This window comes from Mesoplodon mirus (assembly GCF_964341445.2).
Source record: "Mesoplodon mirus genome assembly, chromosome: 6".
Lineage (NCBI taxonomy): Eukaryota > Metazoa > Chordata > Mammalia > Artiodactyla > Ziphiidae > Mesoplodon > Mesoplodon mirus.
The window spans coordinates 145734762-145760500 of NC_138982.1; the positions used below are offsets into that span (position 1 = coordinate 145734762).

The 25739-nt window shown below is 57.4% G+C and overlaps 1 protein-coding gene across 2 annotated transcripts in view; it reads right to left on the reverse strand.

The window, feature by feature from the left end:
• Positions 1-15036: 15036 nt before the first annotated feature.
• The window catches only part of UBE2G2 (ubiquitin conjugating enzyme E2 G2), a 30823-nt gene continuing 20120 nt past the window's right edge, over positions 15037-25739 (reverse strand). Inside the window, exons 4-6 of one of the 2 annotated variants that reach the window (XM_082624962.1) lie at positions 21213-21331; positions 18232-18356; positions 15037-16862 (exon numbers count right to left, since the gene is read on the reverse strand). In XM_082624962.1, coding sequence (XP_082481088.1) covers positions 16659-16862; positions 18232-18356; positions 21213-21331 — 448 coding nt within the window. In that variant the 3' untranslated portion in view covers positions 15037-16658. Of the gene's footprint in view, positions 16863-18215; positions 18357-21212; positions 21332-25739 lie in introns of both variants that reach the window. The other variant, XM_082624963.1, reaches the window with a different exon arrangement.

The following is a 25739-nucleotide window of genomic DNA, read 5'->3' on the forward strand; positions in this document are numbered from 1 at the left end:
CAAGGTGGTGGGGGCGGCCCTGGGGGTGCGGGCCGGGAGCTCCAGGGTTGGCCGGCCCAGTGTCTCCCTGTCTCTGCCCAGATCTCTCCCACCCTCATCTCTCTGTCTCTCCCCAACCCCCTCTCAGAGCCCAGCCGCCAAATGGTCCAGGCCACCCCGCTGGAGAGGCCACGAGGCAGGGCCCTCAGGCACCCAGCTGACGACCAGCACGACAAGGCTAACCCTGCGAGGCAGCCGTGGACCCTCCAGCCCACAGGAGCCTCCAGATGACGGAGCCCGGCCAACACCCTGACGGCAGCCTCGCAGGATGGCTGAACCAGAACCACCCAGCTCGGTGGCTGCGGGATGCCCGACCCTCAGAGACAGAGAGGAAACGTGTGCCTGTCTCGAGTAGCTAAGTTTGGGTGACATGTCACAGAGCAGGTACTCAGGCAGGTACCCTCTTCTGTTCAGACACAGCCTTTCCTCCTGTCACCTGACGGCCACCTTCACTTCTCCATCCAGCCCCATCATCTACCGATTGGCTGTGGATCAAACTAACAGCAATGCAATGTCAACCCCAACTCACGTGAGACACTCAGCCAGTCATCAAAGTACTCGCGTGAGCCCCGGACTTCTGCGTGGCCTGTGACGTGGTCATCAGTTCAGTGTTAATGTCACTGAGGCTTGTTTGATCCTATCAATCAGTGATACATGAACCAGAGAAAAACCCAAACAGCCACCTAAGCAAGAGATGCATTTCCCAAAAAAAATGCCTACTGTGGTTTTAAATATTTTATCAAAAGATATAATTAGGACTTCCCTGGTGGCGCAGTGGTTAAGAATCCGCCTGCCAATGCAGGGGACACAGGTTCGAGCCCTGGTCCGGGAAGATCCCACATGCCGCGGAGCAACGAAGCCCGTGTGCCACAACTACTGAGCCTACATGCCACAACTACTGAGCCCATGTGCCTAGAGCCCGTGCTCTGCAACAAGAGAAGCCACCACAATGAGAAGCCCGCGCACCGCAATGAAGAGTAGCCCCCGCTCACCGCAACTAGAGAAAGCCCATGTGCAGCAACGAAGACCCAACACAGCCAAAATATATAGATATATATATATATATATAATTATATTGTTTATGCAGAGTTATGCATTTTGTACTAAGATTAATTTAGGGGAAAATCCAGAAAAATCCAAAAGAAATGTTCACAGAACTGTTTAAACGCTCGTTTCGATTGGCACACCAACTTCCGACTTCCATTGCAGAGAATTGTGATAGGATGAACCACAAAAGCCTTTCCCAGGGCTTCCCTGGTGGCGTAGTGGTTGAGAATCTGCCTGCTAATGCAGGGGACACGGGTTCGAGCCCTGGTCTGGGAGGATCCACATGCCGCGGAGCAACTAGGCCCGTGAGCCACAACTACTGAGCCTGCACGTCTGGAGCCTGTGCTCCGCAACAAGAGAGGTCGTGATAGTGAAAGGCCCGCGCACCGCGATGAAGAGGGGCCCCCGCTTGCCACAACTAGAGAAAGCCCTCGCACAGAAACGAAGACCCAACACAGCAAAAATAAATAAAAATAAAATTAATAAACTCCTACCCCCAACTTCTTCTAAAAAAAAAAAAAAGCCGTTCCCAGCCAAACAGTGGGACTCTGGTTAAACTGTGAGCGTGGGCAGCTCCGCTGAGGAACAAGCTCCCCGGGCTCTGTGCTGTCCTCTGGGTGTCAGTTAGACAAGCCTGCTCTCGGCGTGCCACGTGCAGGCCCCCCGCTCTGCCGGGCCGGCCAGACCTGAGTCAGACCTGCGTCAGAGGTGGGGCAGCACCTATCGGTGCCTAGGCAGGAAGCAGTCGGGGACCAGGCCTCCCAGAGCAGCCCCAGGGGCATCACCTGGGTACTCCTTAGAAATGCAAAGTCTCAGGCCCCACCCTGGGTGTGGACTGGGAGCAGCTGTGGGGAGAGGGAGGGACACGGAGGCGGGAGGAGGAAGAGTGGGGTTTTGTATCTGCGGCAGAAAGGCCGAGAACCCAGACCCTCAGGTGCGGGGAGGCGTGGGCCAGGACGGGCTGCGCTGCAGAAGGCGCCAGGGCACCGGGACATGGGAGGGAAGGTCAGAGCCGAGGCAGAGCCCCCGTTCCCCCCCCCCCCCCACAGCCCCAGTGGGAGGCCGGGCCAGGCACAGATTTCCCTCCAGGCCACTGTTCCGTAAAAGCCACGCGCCATGCGTCGCGGCCGGACCTCAAAACCCCAAGCTCAGCGAAAGCAGCCAGGCCCCAGGAGCACGTGTGCGACTCTGTTTCTGTGAAGTGCTCAGAGGGCAGCTCTGCAGCAGCAGAGAGCGGATTCTGGGGTGCCAGCCGGGAGAGGGGAGGGGAGTGACGGCTGATGGGTGCGGGGTTCACCTCTGGGGACCAGACAGAGGTGATGTCTGTACGGTAATGTGAACGTGCTAAATGCTGCTGAACGGTCACTTTAAAACTGGTAATTTTATGTTATATGAATTTTCCCTTAAAAAAAGCCCGCTGGGGACCACAGCGTGATTCCGTCTGTCTGTCACCCCCCCACACTTCCATCGTCACTTAGGTCACGAGCTGTCTGAGATCCTTTCCCGTCAGCACAGCTGCCCCAGTACCAGAGACCAAAGGCCTCGTTGATCAGCGGGTCAGTGATGCTGGTGGGCTCTGCCCGGCCCCATGGCCCCAGGAGGGTCCCAGACAGGAAGAACCTCTTAAGGCCTTGGCGGGGGGATGGCACTGCAGGGCTGGATGGAACCAGTGCTCAGGCTGTCTCTTCCCAGTGACTCCCCAGGATGGCAATGGTGCAGCTTCCCCACGGGGCTGCCCTGAGGCCAAGGGCGCCCAGTGCGTGCTTAGCTCAGAGGCCGGGGCTCTGGGCCAGTTGCCATCACCACTGATAGCTGTCACCCGATGCCGTGACCCAGATCACTGCCTGCAGCCCCTAAATGGGGACATCAGGAACAGGAAAGGCAGGTGCCAGCGCTCAGGCTCAGATGTCGACCGGGTCTGGGGGAGCAGGGTGATTGCGGTCCCCTTCAGGGTGGGTGGCTCTTGTTCTCCCCACATGCCAGAGCCTGACCAGGCGTCTCCAGACACAGGACACTCGCTGCTGACCCAGCCGACCCCTGACTCCTCTCAGGCTGGTCCCAGGAGTTCCCACCCGGCCAGGGCAGCCTGCACCGTGCTGGCCCTGCCCCCAGTCACCTGCCAGGGACCCCACGTGAAGCAAGGCTGCCTGAGCCAGCCCCACGTTGGAGGCCGCATCCTGCGGTGTCGGTGCTTACAGGGCCCTTCCACCAACCAGAGTCCACCTGAGCCTCGAGTGAAAAAGTCCAGAGGCCTGGCGGCTGGGTCTTTGGAGCCTGTGACTAGAGATAACGTGGGCCACCCAGCCCCTGCCCAAAGCTGTGAAGCACTTGGCTAAATCTTTCCAAGATCTGGGCAACAATCTTGCAGTTCATCCCCTGCACCACCAGGCTGAGCAGTACACACTGTTCGTACCAGATGAGTGAGTGAATGACGTCCCTGCCCCACTGACACGTCACTGAGGAGATGGCGGATTCCTGGGGCTCCCCCAAGCCCCACGAGGCCTGGCTGCAGCCCTGCTGCGCCCCTGCACTCCCCCTAGGACTCAGACCCTGGTCTGGGGCACCAGCCGGCTCTCACTGGCTCTGGACGGCAGGAGGGGCTCCGCTGGAAGCTCTTACGTTTCTGGCGATGGACAGAGACGCTGGGCTGTGGACACAGAGGCTGAGCTGTGTCCCCTCTGCGCATCCAGGCGACGAGTGTCCGCCCAGATGCTCTTCCTCACAAACCAACACAACGCCCCGCTGGTCTCTTGCACTCTGAAACTAGAGCGGTTTTAGGCAGGGTTAACCCCTCGCTCCCGGTGGCGGGTATCGGCGTAAAACAGGCAGAATTAAACGCCAGGCGTGCGTGTGCCAGACGGTCGAGCCAGGGCCACAACCCACAAGTGGAGCGAGGGCAGTGCCCCCACAGAATCTACCGGAACGCGCAGACCAATTACAGGTGAGCACCGCAAACAGGAACATCCCCGTGGAAGCTCCGGCCCTTTCTAACACTCTGAGCGGTTTCACTCCCTGGGATTTGTGCCTCTGACCTGCCGTGGTCCCCTGAGCTCAGGCAGGACACGTGTGTCACACACTCTCGTGGTGAACTTGCAGAGGCCCCAGAGACGGGATCCTCGGGTTGCAAAGAACAAAATCTGCCCCTGGGAGCGGAAGTGGATGGAGGGCCCCGGGGTCACAGGCCACAGGACGTCTGTCCCGAGGGGGACATGCTTGCAGTGTGCCTGTCCTGGGACCCTCGGCTCAGGGCTCCAGCCCCCGAGGCACAGCCCTAGTGGCTGAGGCGTGGATTGCAGGCTCCCCGTCCCGCCGACGGCAGCCATGGAGGAAGGCAATTCCCAAAGGGCGCTGGTGGGGGGTGGGGGCATTGCCAAAATAGGGGAGAAGGAGCCCAGGGCGCAAGCAAGCACCTCACGTGTCACACTGCCCCAGCTGTCCCCGTACCCCCGGCTGCTCCAGCCAGCAGCCTTAGTCCCTGCCTCTGCTCCTCCGTGGATCCATTGGCAAATCCCGTGGATTCTCCAAAACCAGCCTCGAGTGCCTCCAGTCTCCATCTTCTCCGGCCCCAACCCCCTAGCACAGCCTCCAGCTGACCCAGCTTCCGTGCCCCCTGCCCCACCCGTCCCCCACCAGCAGGAGGGGACTTTGAAGACGCCACTCCACGCGGGTGGCTCCTGGGACCTCGAGGGCCCCATCACCTGCGGAAGGACAGCCACGCTGGACACGCCGCCCATGCGGCCATGTCCGGGCCACTCCGTCCAGCCTCACCGGGACGCCCCGTTCCCAGCCATCTCTGTGCACGTTTGCGTGTGGGCATGTTTGTATGCATGTTCCTGTGCACGCGCCTGTGGCCGTCTAACCAGTAAGGATAGGGCCCCACGAGATTCCGAGGCCTGTGCGTCTCCTCCAGCCCCAGGTGATGAGCGCTGGGGGCAGGCCCAGCTTTGATAGGATCTGGGCAGACCAGGTGCGCAGGGCAGCTGCAGGTGAGGGAGGGAGCTGGACAGGTTCCGAGCACGCCTGACTCCTGGAGGGTCATCGCTAATGAGGGGCTGGCGACTGGTCTGGACACGCAGTGAGCCCGCCTCTGTGTGTGTGTGTGTGTGTGTGTGTGTGAACATATATACACGAGGGTGAGGGTGGGGCTCCCCATGCCGGTGCTCTGGGCAGAGGTGGTGGTGGAGGCACCCTGGAAGGCAGCTTAGTAGAAAGTGCCTGTTACTCAAGGCCCCCTGCCCTCGAGGACCCCGGGGAGGTCAGCCCCCTGAGCCATAGTGGGCGATGACGGTGACAAATGACAATAACAATGGTCACGGGTCCTGTTTACGTCGGGCCCCTGAGCGCCAGGCTCTAGCTCCAGCAAGAAGGATCCAGGCCCAAATCCAGGTCTGGCTGCTCCTAAGCTAAGTTCTCAGCCACCCCTGGGCAGCTCTGCGAGGCCCTCCATGGGGACTCCACGGTCTGACCTCAGGACAGTCCTCCTGGGGTCAGTTTCAATCACTACCTCACAGCCAGCAGGGTGGCTCCTCAGGGAATGGGAGATGGGAGGCCCTGCAGCAGCAGACGCGGCTCCGCCTTGAGGACAAAGGCTCTGGACTTGAAGCTGGGCCGAGGGAAACAGAGGAGGAGCCGCAGAGAAGGATGCCCCTCCCTGGGGCCCCCTGGTGCGGGAGGCTCCCGCAGCTGGGACATTCACGCCATCAAGGAGGTACCAGGCCAGTGGGCACTGCAGGGCCCAGACGCCAGGGATGGGGAGGGGGCTGGGAGCCTCCACTGCAGCGTGCTGGGAAAGGGGACCGCTTGTTCCATGAACACTTACAGGGCAGGGAATCCAAGCCAGGCCCGGCTCTCTGCACGGGGCAGGAGGCCGTCATGTCCCCCAGATTCACACACTGAAGCCCCAGTGTGATGGTGTTTGGAGGTGGGAGCTTTGGGTTGTAGCTAGGTCAACCGAGGTCATGAGGGTGGGGCCCCAGCGGGATTCGTGTCCTTGAGAGAAGAGGGGGAGACCTGAGCTTCCACTCCTGCCCTGAGAGGACGCGGCACGGAGGCTGCGGGCCAGGAAGAGGCTTCTCCCCAGGCCCGACCGTGCAGGCAGCTGGCCTCAGCCCTGTCCCCCGGGCACCGACCCACGAGCGGTGAACGTCCATTTCTCAAGCGGCCGCCCGTGCGTTTCACGTGGCAGTGCCATGCCTTCCCCATGTGTCTCCATAGAGACAGACAAGAGACTAGACAGAAGGGTGGGATGCTGGGGCAGACAGTGGTGGGGGTATGAGAAACACCCCCCAGTGCATTCAGGGCCGAGTGACAGCAGGAGCCCGCGGGTGGTGTGGTGGGGGGGGACCTGGGAACCCGGGCTCGGCTGCCCAGCCTGGCTGAGCCCTCACGTTGGAAGGCAGGACCCCGGGCTCCTGAGAAGAGGCAGGACACCCCGCAAAGGGCTGCACTCTCTGGGTGACCACAGTCCCGAACGCAGGGAGTCTAGGAAGGTGGCCCTCAACGCAGCAGAGCCAGGGACCCCGTCCTGGAGGAGCGGCACGCACGGCATGCTGGGACGGGAGTCAGGACAGTCACACTTACTCATGTGCATTTGCAAACTTTAAAAGGAAACAGAGTTCAAAAATATGCATACAGCTGAGCGAAATCTTGGCTGGTCCACTCCTCCCCAGCAGATATCACAAGCCCCAGGTGAGCCCACGGTCAAGTGCAGGGAGAGGCTCCAGGGGAGGGAGGGTGTGAGAGGAGAGTCCTGACCTAAGACTGGCCACCCCCCAATCCTTCCAGGCCCGGGAGGCCCCATCCTTGTCCCGAGCCCTGTGGGTGACTGCTTCTGGCCAGTGGGCTGTGAGCGAGGTGACCGCAGCCCAGAAGGGTAGGTGGCGGGGGTGGTCCCGGCCCACGTGTCAGGCACCTGCAGGTCACACTCACTGAAGACGGGGAGGGGACACCCGCGAGGGACCCAGCACTGCTCGGTGCAGCCAGCACACCCAGGCCCCGGGCTCAGGCCCTCATCCCGGGAAGGGCTGGCCTGTGGCTAGTGCGTCTGCAGAGCTGGGCCTGGGCCCCGGAGGGACGGGAGGAAAATCCGGGCGTGAGAGGACCAGGTGAGTTCACCTGTCCAGTCCTGGCCACACAGCAGTGCGGGTCTGGCTGCCCGGCGCTTCCTCTCGTTCTGATGGGCAATAGGTCTCAGCGTGCTCGGGGATTTGCGGATTTGCAGCCCTTGCTGCTGAGACCCAGGGACGTTCCTCGTGACGAAGCACCTCTCGATGCCAGCCCGGAAGGACCCCTGGCTCCTCCTTCTACATCATACTCAGATGGCAAGTCGCTCCTTTAAAGCACCTTCAGTAAGATTTAGCTGCATTTTCAAAAGAATTAGATTTTCAAAAGCTGAATTTTAATAATTTTGATTTCCATGTTATAATCATTAATTATATTTGTATTTTGCAAATCATCCATTATAATTTGCACTTTCACTTTTAATAGGTACCTTTGAATACCTCGGAAGAGAACTTTTTGAAAACACTGAAAAGTACTTTGTCATTTATCTTTCTATTTAACTTTACTTATTTGATGGAAATGTATTCAAGTTTTGTACACTGAATATAATCACAGCTTTCAAGAATATTTTAGAGCAACACTGTTAATAGATATTAATTTAGTGAAAATCTTGAGTATGACGTGATTACTGATTCTGTTGAAATGAGGGAAGGAATATACATTTTATGGGATAAATGCACAACAACGAGGGAATAAACCGTGTCTGTGTTGATTACACATCCGACGTCACCAGTTCATCAACAGATGCCCCAGACCCAAGCGGCCACAACTAAACTGTGTTTTCGTACTTTGCCATCGACACCTCCTGGTCGGGATGGGGACAGACGTGTCTTACTTCATGGTTTATTGTCTCCCCTTCGTCCTTCCCATGCGCAGACCCGACCCCCCCCACCGCCCCACCCGGTCCCCGCCCCCTGCTGGCTCTGAGCCCCTCCCTTCCTGGAGGGGCCCGTGCAGGGTGCAGGGGAGGATCCCGCAGCCGAGAGCCCCGGGATGGACAGCGAGGGGCAGGCCCACCCCACCCCCGCCATCCTGGAGCCCCGCAGCCACCTGGCCGCAGCACGAGTGGCCACCCAGGCCACATCTGGAGACCCCGCAGGCTCCTGCGTCAGAGGACGCCCCTCCCTGGAGCGCTGGGCTGAGGGGCCGGCCACTGCCCAGGCAAGCCCACGGGGCTCCAGGCAGGGGCCCCAGCCTCGGCCACCGAGGCGGCCTGGCATGTGTCAATGCACCAGGACCTCGTCGGCCACCTACGGTCAGCAGGGACGCAGCCGGTGGGCAGGGGCTTTGGCAGGTCCCGGTCCTCCGGATGAGGCTCGGGCCCCTCCCCCGCGGCGGCAGGCAGCTGTCTCCCCGGCGCCCCGAACACCTGGAGCCCGGCGTGCACAGGCTGGCAAATCACAGGTGATTCATGTGGCTAATTTCTTTATGACAATCAGGCTAAATTAGGTTAATTATTTTTTAATCATTCTCTCGAGGGTACATGAAAATACCTGAAGTCAGTCCACGAACGTGGAGCGCTGCCGGGTACGGGGCGCTATCTATCTGATGGACAGGATGCCCGCGGCAGAGAGCGCCAGGGGCGGGGGGCGGGGGCGGCGCTGGGTCCAGGCCTCTGCCCTGCTCCGGGAGGGGACTGAGGACCCCTTGCAGGGTGTCCAGGCACTTAGCTGTGAGTGTGTGCTCCGGGCACTGTCTGCCTGCCCAGCCCTGCGGCCCCTGCCTCGATAAGCCTGGATGCCAAGACCGGGGTCACCAGCGGGCCCCTGGGTGCTGTTACCATAGTGGGGTCCCCACCCCAATTCCTCCGTCCTGGCCCCCTCGTCCCACCCACCCTCTTCCATTCAGCAGCACAACTGAACTTTCTAGATCAATCTAGAAACCGTGGGATGCAGGGCCCCCCCGCCTGGCTCCTCCCCTGAGACTTCAGCCTCCCCGACCCCCACCCCTGGTCAGAGCCCCGCTCCGGGCCACCTGCCAGCTCAGCCATCCCTCTGAATGGTCTGGCTCCCCCAGCTGACCCTGCTGGAGAGCTCGGGGGGCTGCACACAGCCAGTCAGAGCACCGGCCACGGCTGGCTCCTCCCACCATCAACGCAGAACCTCTGGCAGCCGAGGTAACCCCGCTGCCCCATGGCTGCCCCGTGAACCGCCCCCTCGCTCACCACTCCATCACTGTGGCGGGAAACCCTGCCCTGCTCCCATGGCCCGTACCTCCTGGGCGGGCTGCCCCACGGACGCTGGGCGCCCTCCGTGCACTAGTCGCTGACCACACCCGCCACAGTCCCCGGGCCAGGCACACCTGCACGGTGGCCTTGCCGTGTCGGGGGTTCTGGTTCTTGCTGCTTTGGGTCTTTGGATGGGCCTGACACCAAGGTCTGTGCGAGGCCCCAGAACAGAGTGTGGGTTCATACAGAGGACGGTTAGTCAAAGCCAAAAACTAATGTGAAGCACACTTTAAAAGTAACCTCCAGGAGTCCAGGGTGAGAGAGAAGATGGTGCAGCAAAGTGCCCCGGAGCAAGGATGGCTGACAACTGCTCAAATCTGGCAGACACACCAATCTACATACTCACAAAGCTCCATGACACCCAAACAGGACAAACTCAAAGGGGCCCAGGGCCACACTCATCCCATTAAGAGAAGCGGAGATGGAGGCCGGAGCCTGGAAGCTGTCAGAGGGATGGAGTGCTCAAGGGACGGCAAGTCCAGCCACGACGGTTCCTCGCCGGATGTGGAGGCCAAGAGGTGGCGGGGACGGCGAGTCTAGTCCGAATCCTACGTGGGGTGCAGCATCTCCAGGAACAGAGGCAAACCCAACAGGCTGGGAGGAAAGAAACCAGGAGGACGTTCTCGAGGCAGAAAATGTCCCCAGGGGGACGAGGCCCCAGAGGCAGGTGCAGAAAACAGAGTGAACATCTCCACAAGGATAAGACGTTATTTGTCTCCTCGAAAGTCTTTAAAATAACTAAATCCTGAAAGCAAAAACCAGAACACCGTCTGGGTGACCCCCCCCCCACCGTGTGCACATGTGGCACGGATGACAAATGGGGGGGTCCTGCACGGCTGTATGGGTTCTGGGTGTCACTTAAAGTGGTAAATCATTAACATAGACTGTGCAAAATCAGGTATGTCTACTGTAATCCCTAGAGCAATCGTTAGAAGATTAATACAAATAAATATATTTTAAAGCTAACAAACTAAATAGAATACTAAAAAAGATTCAAATAACCTAAAAGAGGGCAGGAAAACAGGAGCAAATACCCCAACCAGAGGAGCAGACAGAAAGCAAATAAAGCTGTAGACCAGATCCAAACACCTTGATGACTTCATTAAACAAAAATATACTAATTAAAAGAGAGATTGTCACATCGGATAAAAATAATAAAAACAGAGAAACAAGACCCCAGGACATGCTATCTATAAGAAATCCACTTTAAATATAATGTTATATATGGCTTAAATGTTAAAAAAAAAAAATTCCCCAAAGAAACCAACAAGTCCAGATAGGTTAACAGGTAAGTTCTACCAAACTTTCAAGAAACAGGTGATCCAGTAAGAAAAAAGAACAGAGACTCCCCAAACCATCCTTGAGGCCAGTCTGACTCTGATGCCAAAACCAAGACACAGACAGGAGAAGCCAACCCACTCCATCTTGAGTGTAGCCAGAAACCCCTCAGCCAAACGCTGCCAGTCAAGTGGAGCAGACAATTTCAGGAAGAACACACTGATTACCCCACAAACACAGGATGGTGCAATTATAGAAAAATCCGGAAACGCAACTCATTTTACGGATTAACAGGAAAAGGGTGCTCACGGGTGCAGGTGGGCAGCAGGGGCAGGGCAGGCATCATCAGAGCAAGTGAAGTCTGAGCAGCGCCCCGAAAACTACCCGGAGTGGGGGCTGCATCTCACATGGGGAGGGGGTCGGGGGGCAGGCTCTCCGGCCCGTCCTGTCCTCCGGTGACCGGGAACCCTCCGGTTTCATAGCACAGGGGCCGCAGGACTCAGCTTCTGCTTTGAAAGACTAGTGATCTGGGGGGAGCTTTGCTTTCCCTGCGGCAACTGGCAGCCCCACTCCGGGTCCCCTCGGCCCTGGGTGGCAGCGTGATGAACACCCAGCGGGCACCTCACCGTGCTCATCCACCCTGATTGCACGTCCACAGCGGGGAGTGCTGACGCGACGGGGTGGCCCCGGCCGATGGGGGCGAGAGGAGACCCAGAGATCTGCGCTGAAGGGCAGGCTGCGTTCTCCCCAGAGGTGTTCCAAAGACCCCCCGGGGCCCTGGCCCAAGTACGCACTGTGACCACTCTCTCGACCACCCACGGGTCCCAGCCCAGAAGAAGGCTGGCCCCGAGGGGCCCCTGCGCGCCCCACCTGCAGGGTGCGCTGAGCCCCAGGACCCGGCCCACCCCTCCTCCCTCTGCTACCCTGGCTCAGGCTCTGCCCTCGGGGGCCTTGGGCCAGGTTTGGCCGAGGGAAGCTCCAGCATGTGTCCGTGGCCCGGAGGAGAGGGGACAGATGGAGGATTCACTCCCACCCTCCCCCGTTGCTGGGCCCTGGCTGGCGGCCGGTCACAACCCGGTGACCTCAGCTCTGGCGCAGCAGCAGGGCTAGGACGCCCTCCGTCTCTCGCCCAGGCCTCAGGGTCCCTGTAGGACTGCCTGGCTCCTGGCGGTGCCCAGGGGCTGCAGGGGCGGGACGTGAAGGCCGAGCTCCACCCCCCACCCCACACGGCCGGACCTCGGGTGGTCTCATCCTCCCTGGACACCAAGGCTGCAGTGTGGGCACACGTGGCGGGGGGGGGGGGGCACCGGCCTTAAGCAGACAGGGCCGGCTGGGCGAGGTAGTGCCCAGGTCTGCGGGTGGGACCTCCCTGCCACCCGCCGCCCCGGGGAGCTGCTCCACGGGCGGGAACTAGTCCAGGAGGGAGACCCCGGTGAGAGCCCCCAAATCGGCTCTGCCCTGAAGCTGCAAGTGTGTCCTGTGGTTCCAACGCGTTTAGTACATCACCCAGGATTTCCAAAAGCCACCGGCAAAATATCCTCGGTCTCTCATCTCCACCGGGTCGGTTCCAGCGTCAGGTCCTCTGCCGGGAAGGTAAGTCCACACGTGCGCACACGCTCACGCCCGCTTGAAAGGGACATGTCGCCACCGTTCCCTGGAGCGAGCACGAGTCACAGGGACGTCCAGTCGCTCACACACAGCTCCGCCAAGCCGCGTGGGGTGGGGACAGGCCCAGTCCACGGCCCCCACTCAGCAGGCCCGGGCGCCCTCCCAGTGCTGTTGCCAGGGCCCAGTGGGAGCCGCTCAGACAGGGCAGCCCACAGCCACGACCTGCGCGGAGGGGTGGAGGCGATGCGGTCTCACCGCCACCCACCGCCATCCCCACCGGACCGTCCCCCGCAGCCTGCGCCCCTCCAGGGGCCGAGCTCAGCTCCGTGCAGGGCTGGATGCCCAGGCCTGGGGCTCATGAACACGTCCACCCTTCTCTGGGTCCCTGAAAGGAGATGACACCACCAAGACGCGCTGGGACTCGAGGGAGGACCTCCACCGCGCAGCTGCGCCCCTGCTGGCTCCGCGAGCGCCCCTCGGTGTCACAGCAGACACTCCCCGCCCCGGGGACCTCTCCCTTCCATGCTCCGTGCGTTTTACACGTCGTCCTTCACTTGGCAAGTGTAGTCAGCAGAGAAGGTGAGGCCAAGGACGCCCCACGTGTCGTGTCCGAAGGGCTGCAGGTCGACTTGCCCCAGCAACGCTGCGTCCGTGGGGACACAGCGGAACACGCCCCATGGGAGCCGCGCCCCATGGGAGCCACGGCTGTTCAGATGAGGAGCCCGGGGCGGCGGGGGCCTGCCAGCTCACTGGGCTGATGAGGGCCGCCGGGACGCAGGCCGCAGTGGGCTCCAGGGCCCCACCCTGGCACGGAAGGAGGGGAGCAGCCGGGCGGAGGACGGAGCACCGCTCCCCCGAGGCTGGCGGCGGCGCAGACCGCTGCGGGGAGCCTGCGCCCAGGGCACGCGCGGCGGCCCCAGCAGGGCAGGCGCTGTGGAGAGAGAAGCTCAGGGGGACAGGGCTGGGGGCCCAGGCCGATGGCGCTGAGGGGAGGCTGGAGGGGCGGCCTCGGTGACCCGGCCAGGCTGGCATCCTCAGGAGCTGGGCTTTGCTCGAGCGGGGAGGTGGTGGGCCCGGGGTGAGGCCACACCCAGGACACAGGCCAGATGCCGCGGGGCCCGGGCAGCGGGGGCAGGGCTCGGGGACTCGGTCAGGGGTGGGGAAGGCAGACTTCTGCCTCTGCGGGCACTGGACCGTGGTTCTGTGCCCTCTACAAAGGCCAGTCCAGTGCCCTGCTGTGCTCTGAGCTGACTTCCAGGGCCGGGGCATAGACTTCTGGCCACATGGCCTGCGGTCAGGCCTTGGGGGGCGCGGGGGAAGTGGCAGCAGGCGATGCTGAGCCTCCCCCATGTAACCAGGGTGGGGTCTGTATCCCACCCAGGAGCCCTGACTGATGCACAGGACGAATGCATCACACCAGCACGACCTCTGAAAAATCAGCAACCTGACCTGTACAGAAACCAGACGGAAGGCAGCCACAGCCACACGGGCCCCGCGGGCCCCGTGCTTCCAGTCATCCGGGGCCGCAGAGCAGGCAGGGACGCGCCCCTCCCCCAGGACACGTCCGGACACCGCAGTGGGGCTCCCGCACCCAGAAGATCAAACCCCAGAACACCCCCTTTGTGCGCAGAACCAGACTGGCAAACAGGAAAACAAGGGTGGACATTCGCCTCAAATATCCAAACACCTGCAGAAGACCAGTGCCACGGAGAAGGGGCACCAAACACATGAAAAATGAAACACAGAAAACCTAACGGAGCAAACCAACCTTCTCAGGTAAACCTACTTAACATCCCCAAAGGGGAAAAGTTCAGGAGACCTGTGCAAGAAAGAGCACGGCTGGCCTGGGACGGCCGTCCTCAGGCAGCTGGGGACATGCGCTTGGGGAGGGGGTCCCACGTGGTGGGACGGGAGCGCCTCACTGGCCTAAACGATCTGCACCAGGGTGTGGTGTGCACTGCACACCTGCTCTCCCTCGGGGGGCTGGAGTCTTGGTGCCAGGCAGAGGGTGCCCACGTGACCAGCCCCCGATAAAAACCCTGGGCGCTGGTCCCCCAGGAGCTCCCTGCTGGGGAGTCAAGTGCACGCCGTGTGGCTCCGCTGGGGGGTGCTCGGGAGGCCTGTGCCTGGTGCCCCCCGACCCCTCCCCACACCACGTTCCCTGTGGCGCTCGAGTCCCTGGGCCTTTGGCTGTAATAGATCTCAGCCGTGAGGCCTCCCAGGGAACCACTGAACATGGGGGTGGTATCGGGGACCCCAACTCACGATCACGTTGGAGATCTTCAATAGTAAGAAGTATGCTGGAAACTCCTGGGCAAAAGGCAGAATGAAGGCTGCTGGAGGGCGGGCCGAGCCCCTGGCCCGGACACGGCGCAGAGGGCGCTGGGGGAGAGGAGGCCGAGGGACATAAGCAGACTCACGTCAGCAGCCGTGACGAGATTGGAGACTCGAGAGCAGGACAGAAGCGCCACCTCCGCACCTGCTGGTCTCTCCTCGCCCGACGGCCATCTGCTGCCAACACTCACAGCTCAAGGAAAGGCCGAGGGTCAGTCGAGGCTGGTGAAGACGTCTGCCGACCCCGACAGGGACACCCGGGAATTCCAGGGGAGACCAGCGGGCGGAAGGAACAGAGAAGAGCGAAGCTTCCCAAAGCTCAGGTGTCTCGGGAAGGAGGCGGTAGTGGGAGTCCTGGCGGCTGTGCCACCTGTTGGGGGGCGCCCCCGCCGGCCACGGGGTTCCCATACGATTATATTAAAACACGACAGAGAAAACACTGCTCGGGACAGGGGGAAAATATAGCTTTATTTTACCATAGGAATTAATAAACTCCGTCACAGAATAAGGACACCATGGGACTCCTTCTCTTTTGTTTCATTTAATAAATACAAATGAATAAAAATACTTTCTTTTGCAAAAAGACTGCCTTTCTTCCTTCTCCAGATTTCCTGAGCCCCCATGGCCACCTGCTGACGTGGTCACAGGCCCACACTCCACCACACCCACCTTTTCCTCTCTATGGAGAGGGCTACGTCTCATCCAACACACCCGCAGATACTATGTAGGTACAATACCTCTCCTTTCCCCATCCCGTTCCGAATACAAGTCCTCGTACTGAATTTCAACTTTTAAATGATTCCCTTCTGAGAAGGAAAGTCTGGTTTCCACAGAAGCCCTTTAGCCAGTACCACTTAACACCAAGAAATTAGCGAGGTTTCAGTAAATCAGACTCCTGCCCGCGGGCACATTGTGAAAGGGAAAGGATAACATGAAGTAAAATGTATTGTACGCCTTGTAGACTGTCCCTTATTTCAAAAATAGAAACTCCTGTTTAAATTTAACCTGTTCAAAACAGGCCAAATATTTAACTGCACGCAACAGATCTGTTATTGCTTGAAACGGAGCTCTGGCCCCTCGGCTGAGCTACCCACGCCGGAGGAATCCAGACCACCTCAAAACCACGAGCCGCAGCTGAGCGCCCCCCACCGACCCCGAGACCCCGGGGACCCCGTGTGCCACGCTCCCACGAGCGCTGGTCAGGTCTGGGATGAAGCACACCTCTGTGCTCTGCGCTAAGATGGGAGGGAGCGTCCCTTCCCAAGCTGTGAAGAACGGTTCTGTCCCGATAGTTGAAGGTCCTGCTGCAGTCACCACGTACAAACGCTTAGCACTTTCCCGTTTTCAGATTGGAAAAGCAAAGCTCCGACACACCCAGAAGACACTCTGACTAAAATCTCGGTCTCACGTGCCCCTGCTCTGGTAAATGCACTAGGAACTGAGACACGAGCGTGAACTGTGATCAACACCAGCAGGGAAATCGCCGGTCTTCACGGCCAGGAGAAAACTTCTTTTCTATGTGCCCAATTTTTCATTAGTCCACATTTTAAAAAAGTATTTATTTCCTGAAGTATTTCTAAATGTGATTATTTGTAACATACAACAAATGAAAAATGTGACTAGATTGCAAGAAAAAAATCTGCTTGTAAAACAAAGTCCTGAAACAAAGTCATGTCCTCCTCACAGGGGACAAGGGAACCAGGAGGGGCCCCCAGACATCGGCCGCCACCCTCCTCCTGGTCTGCAAGGCCCCACGTCTTCGGAAGGAGCGCCACTGGTTCTAGTCCTTGGGGGCCGGCGCGTACGCCCCTCCCCGCTGCGCACTAAGCGCTGGGTCCGCAGGCACGTCAGCCGGAGAGGTAGTGGTGACAGCTCTCATCACCTCCCTGGGCCACCTCGGCAAGAACGAGGGGCGTGTCCCTCAGCTGCACCCAGCTGTCACCGTCCGACAGAAACCATCACTGCAGAAGAGAAGGCTGTTTGGGGTGGGAAAGGTAGAAGAGAAATAGATGCTGTGGTTCTGCAAGCTTGCCTTTTTTGGTACCAGCACAGAGTGTCACTGTCACTAAGTGTTTTGGAGGAGAAACTCCAAAAACTGCTCGGTGGTGTGCCTGCACGCACGCGCAGGCACACGGCTGTGCACACGTGGGCAAGGCTCAGAGCCCCAGCGACTTCTGCACGATCTGCTTGGCGATCTTGTAAAACTGTTCGCGGTCATCCCGCCACATTTTGGAGGCATCCACGTTGGCCCCACTTTCATCGTTGGGCTCTGAAAGAGAAGGAGAACCTCCAAGTGAAAGGGGCTCAAGAAGGAAGGACCTGGCAAGGCCACCCACCCCCTGTAAGAACATCACTGATCTTCCCAGAGAGGTAACCACAGACAAACCAGAAGCGCCGAGGGATGTGGAACTCCGGGCAAGGACATCCGTTCTGTGGAGACGAGAGCCTTCTCCTGAGGGACGGGGCTGAGCAGCGACGAGAGGGCAGCGGACAGACCCACCCTCAGGGCTCCTCCACCCGAGCCTCCCAAGGGCCCACACCAGCCAACTCGGCTTCACTCAGGAGGCACCAGCCGAGCCGATCAAGCGGCCATTGTGGGCCTCCCCCTCGGGCCTCCTGTTTCGCCACCAGCTCTCTCCGTTCGAGGCTCCTCCGTTTCATGGGCGCTCTCTTCCCCCAGGGCTGCCGGGCTGTTCCTCCCTCGGCTCCCTCCCACCACGAGCCCTGTCTACCTGGACAGGGCACACACCCTCACCTCCACGGCCAGTCCCCGGAGAGCCCCCGTCAAGGTGGCCACTTACACAACACCCCGAACTCTTCTCTCCCCCAAATCCTGCTCCCTCTGGAGTCCTGTCCCCAAAGTCAGCACCCCTCCACCTGGCAGTGAGGGCAGGAGCCCCCACCAGGACGCTGAGCCCTAGAGCCGGAGTCTCCAAGGTCCCCCCAACCTCCCCCATCCTCTTGGCCTGGGACCCACCCCGCCTGTTTCAAGCACGTGGGCTGCAAGGGCGATCCGTGGTCTAACAGCCCCACGAGCGAGCGTCAGCTCCAGGCCAGTGCAGGTCCACAGGGCGCCCCGCCCCCAGCCGGGCTCCAGCCATACCTATAGTCCTGGCGACGCCGCCAGAGGGTCCGTGCCCCCCCCCCAGCCTTGTTAACTCCCACGTGTTCTAAACTCACCTCGGGAAGTGGCCCCTGTACCCTGATCTCAGGATTTATCACAGTGGCCTGCAATAGTTGGTGGCTGTGAAAGTTCCCTTAGAACGTGGGGCCTTAAGGCTGGGGTCAGTGTCACCTGAGCTTTACACCCCAGGACACGGTGTCTGCAATATAGTGCCCACTGAATGAATGAAATGCCCACGGATACTCATGGCCAACAATGTGATACACACAAGACATCTTTACATCCGTAATTATAAAAAGCAGCTTACACTTGGAAAAGTGTGCATGAATAACATTACATGAAAAAGCACAAAAGAAAACAGTATATATCGACTCCTCACGGTGGACAGGGAGTTATAAGACAAGGGTTAACGAGGAAAGAGAAGCAGCACCGAGTGTCGGGTCTCCCCGCCTGGACGTGAACCTGCAGCGTGCCAGGAGCTGGCGGGGCGGGCGTTACCTGCCAGCATGCTCACCACCGACAGGAGGATCTTCTCCACGCTCTGCACGGGGCTCCACCGCTCGGCACTGCTCTCATAGCCCATGGGGTCGTCACCGGGAGCGTGCAGGATGGAGATGCAGACTCTGCCGTCAGGGTAGACTGCGGGGTCAGAGCACACCCGGTGAGCCGAGGGAATGGGCCCGCGATAGGGCGCTCGGTCAGGCCCACAGAGAAAAGGCAGCAAGCGGCGCAGACACCGAGATGGAGCTGTCTGCACGCGGCACCACCTGCGGCCCCAGCGCCGCGTTCACGGCCATGCTCACGTCCACGCGCTCCCCGCGGGCCCGGCCGGGCTCCCAGGGCACCGACAGGGTGCTGGGCCGGTCTGAACGGCTCTAGTATCATGGGGTGATTCCACCTTCATATGGATTTTAAAAGCATTATATCCAAAGCGGATAAATGAAAGGCTACCTGGCAGCCAGATATTCCACCAAAATATCTCATGTAATTAGACTCTTCACAACACTTTTCATAAAAAGTTTCCTAGATATCCCTCGTTCTGCCATTAAATCCCTAAAATGGACTGTGTAAAATATACGTTGCCATAGCTGGGAAAAACGCTACAGGAATTACTTAAATATCCGGAGAAAGACAGATACCGAGATTTCTCTTGGTAACTTACTGTAACAGAAAAACGACCGCCTGTCTTCTCTGGAAATCAGCTATGCCTGAATCTAAATGCATCTCCCATCAACAGCATCACTAACAAGACCCTCAAGATCTGATTCAAGAAAAATAAATTTTTAATTCAAAGTCTAGGGTTGGTCCTGTCAGGAAGGTCAAAAGCATCTGTTATCTTTCTTTTACACATACTTGGGGAAATTCTCAGATGATTTAGTATATGCTCAGATATCCAGGAATCACTTGTAAACTGTAAGGCTATTAAGTTATAATAATAAGAATACCAGACAATTTTAAATGAAGTTATTTAATTCACCCTCACTCATGAACTCCGCATCTCGTGACCATTTAGAAATGTGAGTCGTTATAAACAGCCTTTCTTTTACACCTGGTCCCTCATTTTCCCCATGCATCCCTTGTTCTAGTGGTTTCTGCGCTTTGAAAGTGTAACGCACACTCTCACTGAAGGGTTAGGAAACCACGTGCGATCTGTCTCAGACACCAGGATGTCCGTCTGAAGTCCACACACACGGGACCAGGGCGCCCAGAATGCTTTGAACAGTTCTCTCTGCCACGGACAGAGAAGAGGTGTTGCAGAGTTTTCAACTTCGGTGTCACTTCCTCAAGGTGACACACCACGTGATGACACCACTGACCCCAGAAACATCAAAAAGCAGCTGTGTCCCTGTCACACCCCCGCCACCACACCACAGCAGCGTCATTTCCTAACCCTCCCAAGTCCCCGCCCAGCCACAGCGCTTCAGCGCCAACAACTCCCGCTGGTGCCAGGCTGGCGGTCTCCCCTCCAGGCCACGGCAGCGGCCCAGCACACGCTCCGCTCCACCTCCAGCCTGCACCACAGTCACCCTTCAAAGGCCATGCTGGTCATGCCGCCCCTCACGCTCACTCCCAGCCCCTCAGTGGGCCTCCACTGCTCCTCGGATAAACATCAAAATCCTTAATGTTGACCAAAAGGCCTGAACTGGTTTGGCCCCTCCCCCTCCCCTCCCCCTCCCTCCTCACACTGGGCCTCTGCACCTGCTAGACCCCCTCCCCGCCCCAAACAGACCCCTGGGTAACTCCTACAGCTCCTCCTGCAGGTGGTGGGTTCAACCACCACCCCTGCAGGGGCCTCCCTGGCCTCCCACGTGGTTTCACATCTCTCTGTATGATTCCTTCATCAGAGTCCATCGCTGCCCTCAGACTGGGAGCTCCTGACCGTCCAGCCCCCCACCTCTGATGGTCTGCTCACCACCCCATCCCAGCAACTCTCAGTGAATCTGCTGGATTATTTTTTTAAGTATTTATGGACCGACCAATTTTTATGACATTGGTAGACCTACTGAATAGCTCTTCTCAAAAATAATTTTTACAAAATAAAAGTAACACATACCCACTACAGTAAGGCCAAATTTAAAAACTATTTGCTTTGGGGCTTCCCTGGTGGCACAGTGGTTGAGAGTCCGCCTGCCGATGCAGGGGACACGGGTTCATGCCCCGGTCCAGGAAGATCCCACATGCCACGGAGCGGCTGGGCCCGTGAGCCATGGCCGCTGAGCCTGCGCGTCCGGAGCCTGTGCTCCGCAATGGGAGAGGCCACAACAGTGAGAGGCCCGCGTACCGCAAAAAGAACAAAAAAACAAAACTATTTGCATTGATTACCTGAACATCAAAAATAATATTATCAGGCTATTCTTAGTACACACATAATTCAATCAGTTTATTGGCCGTATTTGTCTTTAAACCACATCACAGGTATCGTTCTAAAGAATGTATTTATCTTCAATATAATCTTATTATTTACTTATTTATTTTTGCCGCGTTGGGTCTTCGTTGCTGCGTGAGGGCTTTCTCTAGTTGCTGCAAGCGGGGGCTACTCTTCATTGTGGTGTGCGGGATTCTCACTGTGGTGGCTTCTCCTGTTGTGGAGCATGGGCTCTAGGCACTCGAGCTTCAGCAGTTGTGGCACGTGGGCTCACTAGTTGTGGCACACGGGCTTAGTTGCTCCGTGGCAATGTGGGATCTTCCTGGACCAGGGCTCAAACCCGTGTCCCCTGCATTGGCAGGCGGATTCCTAACCACTGCACCACTAGGGAGGCCCTTATCATTCATTTTTTAATTACCCACAATCCTCTTCATAGTCATATTTTATGGTTAATCGCCTTGAACTTGTTGACTTCCTCAATCAACTCTTCTGACCATAATGAATTTTTAAACTTTGTATTATGGAAAATTCCAAACACAGAGCAAAACAGCAGTATACCATGAATGCCCACATGCGCACAATCTCTAGGCCTCTCCTGGAACCATCGAAACTACTTCAAAAGCACTTACTGTTGGGATGAAACATCTCACAGGTAAATCTCATCTTTGGAGGACTTAACGGGTAATCAAGTGGGAAACTCAGGATGGCAGGAAAAACCCCAAACTCAAAACAGGTGTCTTCTGGGCCCCTAAAAGATACAAAATACAGAGACAGAACTTCAAGGTAGACTTTTTTCAATGTCTACCACACTTCAGAAACGAGTTAAGAAAATATCTACTGCTTTACAAATGTGCATGAAAAGACTATCTAAATATTATAATAACGATAAATTGGTATTTTTTTATGGTTGGAAAGTAACGTGTCATTGTTCCGTTCCAATGAGGTTTAAATCACAAAGAGCGGATCACAGGCAGTTTTCACATTAATAAGGTTGCGGGTGGGGCAGCAGGGATTCTGTTTTCTCTGTGGTACAATTACACGTCAGGATAAAGATACAGACCCTGGTACCTGTTAGAGCAGGACTCTATTGTACTAATGAATGAGGGGTTCAGAGTTGTTACTTCAAAGGCTACTTTTAATTTTTAAATGTGCCTGAGAAGTGGTTTCGTAACCTTCAAGAAACAGATACAGAGAACAGACAGATCACTGATGATGCTCGTGCGCACGTGCGTCAGCCGCAAGCCCTGACCTGCAGGCCTGGGCTCGTGCCACATCCTGGGACGACGTGGTCACCTGAGTCCTCACCGTCACCAGGCACATGCCTGCCTGCCTGCCTGCCTGAGTTCACGTCCTCCTCATGTGGAAAATGGTAGAAACGGGCCAAACCACTTCCAAAGTCCTGTCAAATTTTAAAACTCTGTGTGTATAAATTAACACTATCTTGACCAACAGACAAGACGTGAAGGCCAGCCGGAGAGGGAGAGGGAGAGCAGCTTGCAGCTTACCAGAGAGAGGAACGCCTCCTCCCCTTACAAACGTCCTTTATAGAACACGCAGAACAGCAGTTTACAATCTCCTTTAAACTCGAAGACCGTCTCTCCTCCGTACATCTTTATCAGGAGGCGGAGCTGCGGAATGACAGCTACACACAGCGACGCCAGACAAGCACTCTGGGAAGACCGGTCAGTTCAACAACGAAGGGGAATCCCGTTCTCTTTCTGGGCGCGGAGAGGGCGAGGCCCCAAGCGCGTAACACACGAGCCCCGCCGACCGGCACAGGGGCCGAGACCCCGCGCTACAGCAGCAGTTCAAGTAGACAAAAACTTCTCAAAGAAACCGTGCAGGCGGCTTCACTTCCACCTGGTGACAACGCCTAGGGATTGCGATGGCACCTGTGCAGTGGAGGCCAGGACTGCATCATGGGGTGGGGAGGGGCTGGTAAAATGGCCAAAACAAGAACAAGGCAGCAAGTGTTTGGTGGAGCCACAGTTTTTTCAATTGAAGACACACATCTGGATTCTGAAAACTGTGTCCTCGCCACTTCTGGGGAGACCAAGAGTGGAAAGCTAGGACTCTGCCGTGGACGGATGAGCGTCCCCGGACAGCGGCACCAGAGCCCCGGCAGGAAGCAGGGACAGGACGGCCACACGGAGAGGCGAGATCGGGGGCCGGGGCTCCCCGACAGCCGCCCTCCCCTCTGGAGGGGGTCAGCGCCGACGGCAGGGGACGGCCTGCGTTCCCCGCCCCTCTTCCAGCCTACAACTCCCAGGAGAGGACAAACACCACTGCGCCGGCTCTCACACGGCCTCCCTCGACTGCGCCCCCCACCCCTCTTCCAGCCTACAACTCCCAGGAGAGGACAAACACCACTGCGCCGGCTCTCACACGGCCTCGCGAGGGAAGGTGCCAGGAAGCAGTGCCGTCACCTCAGCGAGGGTCACCTGACTCAGGCCAGGTCCCAGATCAGGTGGCTCAGCGGAGGGCAGAGGGCAGCTCAGGCTGCTAACCCAGGAGCCTGTAAATCAGGGCTGCGGCCACACCAGGAATGCTCGCAGCGCCTCGGTATTCCTGGCACCTCCAAGTTAGAACAGAAAAGAATGTCTGGGTAGTGAAGTGCTTTTGGACTGAGCCAAATGGTATTTTCTCAAGACTTTGATATTTGCTCAGATCTTTGTTTCTCATAATAGAGCTTTCTTTAAAAAAAAAAAAAAACCAAAAAAACCCACTAGGTCGTCCACAGCTTCAGAAGCAAGATCAAACATTTCCTAAAGTGCTCGCACACCTGAAATATCAAAGCCATTTTCAAATGCTCTGGTTTGCTACTAGTTTGAAACAGGGGCTTCTTTCTCTTCCATAATGCCCAGTGCCTTGGCCCAGCACACAGGTGCGCCCACGTGCACGGGGGCCTGTCCGCTGGCTTCATGGAAAACGCTATCGAGTAAATTCCTGGACCAAGACGGGAGACATAATTCGTGTTATTTTTGGACAAGCTTTCCTGTCATACTCAGGACAGCCTCACTCCTCTTTCACCAAAGAAGGCTTCACCTCAAAATCAAATTTATCTGAGGCAAATACAAACTCTTCAAAGCCTGCAAGTTATTTTCTATCTTAATTGATTAAAATAACGGCCTGAATTATTTCAGAGCTCTGAGGTAAGTGTTTTATTTCTTTTCTGAGACTCGTATTAAGAATAAAGCAGAACGCCCTTGCTCTCCTCTGTAAAGGCAATAGTGCACTCTGACTTCCCGGCTTTAGGGGAACGAGAGGCCAGGGAGCCACTGGGAGAGCTGCACCCATGGTCCAAGCCCAACCAGGACCCAGCAACGCTCACTCTCCCCAAAGGACAGCGCTGGCTCAACACCTGCAGCCACGCGCCATCACTGGTGGTCGGTCACTTGCAGAGCAAATAAAAACTGGAGACAGGGCCTCCCTGGTGGCGCAGTGGTTGAGAGTCCGCCTGCCGATGCAGGGGATACGGGTTCGTGCCCCGGTCTGGGAGGATCCCATATGCCGCGGAGCGGCTGGGCCCGTGAGCCATGGCCGCTGGGCCTGCGCATCCGGAGCCTGTGCTCCGCAACGGGAGAGGCCACAACAGTGAGAGGCCCGCATACCGCAAAAAAAAAAAAAAAAAAAAACTGGAGACACGCTTGGTTAGTCTTTCAACATTAAACTCGAGTGAAGCACCGTTCTTTGCCTTTCATCTCTAAAACTGTACGGAGATGACAAAAGAAGCCCACGGCCTGCATACGGAAGTCGGCAGGGAAGCCAGGGTGCTCCACTGTGGAAGCTGGGTGTGTCTGGGCGTCAGTGAGCCATCTGCCCACCAGGCATGTTCCAGGACCGCAGCCTGCACGTCACTCCAGCTGCAGCAGGTGTGGAAGAAGCTGTTTTTGCGCTGTTCTTTTTCAAGTTTGTCATAGCACACAGACAAAATTCTCAGACATACATACGAGGCTTGAAATAATGGAGACCGTAAACCCATTCACTGGCGCACACTTGAACTGGATTACCAAGGGACAAGTATCCTCCAAAGCCATGACCACCTGAAGCATAACAAAGCAGGGCCCACGGCTTCACAAATGCCCTCCAGTCCAGGCGAGGGTGCCACTGCCCTCGCTCTCTCGCTGCGGAACCCACACAGAGCACCCGGTGGTGGCATGAGGGTGCCTGGCGTCAGAGCAGGGGCGCCGCCTCCTTCCTGCGCCCCTGGCTCCGCAGCTCGGCCGAAGCTTCTTGCCAAAGCCCCCACCTCCCCAGTGCAGGTGGGCTGCAAGCACAGCCCCCAGGCCAGGGGCTCTAGAAGCCACGACTCCAGCTCCGGGGTGCCCTGCTGTGCCTCTAAGCCCCCAAGTCACTGAAGGAGCGCCTGCTGCGTGAGGGTCACCCCGCCAGCAGCGAGGCTGCACAGAAACTGACCAGAAGTTCCCGCTCACAGGACCTTCACACCTGCAGGAAAGCCAGGACGAGCTGCAGGGAGCTGTCGTCCCCGAGACAGTGCCCTCACTGCCTGTCTCCTTGGGAGCCTGGTGGTCTCGGCCGGACTATGTGTCTACACCCATCTGGCAACCAGCCCTGACTCAGCGCACAGTCTCTGGGGATGGACCCAAGAGCCGCTTTCCTCTTTTGTTGTGTGCTAAGCACCCTAGCGATCCTGATGTAGAGAACCAGCGCTGGTTTAACTGTGAGGGAGGAGAAGGACAGGGCCTTCCATCTCAGGAACGCACATGGTGACAAATACAGGCTTCCTTCCATATAATTATTTTCGTGATTAAATCCGTCTGAAAGGAGCCTACGGTCATCCCCTAATTTTTGCTTGCAACAGAAATTTCTGAAAACTTTAACTCAAATATATTTGAACTATATTTAAAGTTCACTAAGTAAGTTCATCAATTACAAGGACTTCGTAGTGAATTCTGACATGGACAATAACTTCTGCAACATAAACTTTGACTCTAACTAGAAAAAATATGTGTGTTAGAAAATACTCAAATACATAAGTAAATAAAGTAAAAAGCAAATGCCTCCTTGCCCCCTTCCTGAATCAGCTCTGAAGCAGCCACTACGGAGTCTGGTCACCCTCCCAGGCTTCCCCTCCGAGTGCATCCACTCACATACCTTCATCCGCAAAAACTGGATCTTTTTTTTTTTTTTTTTGC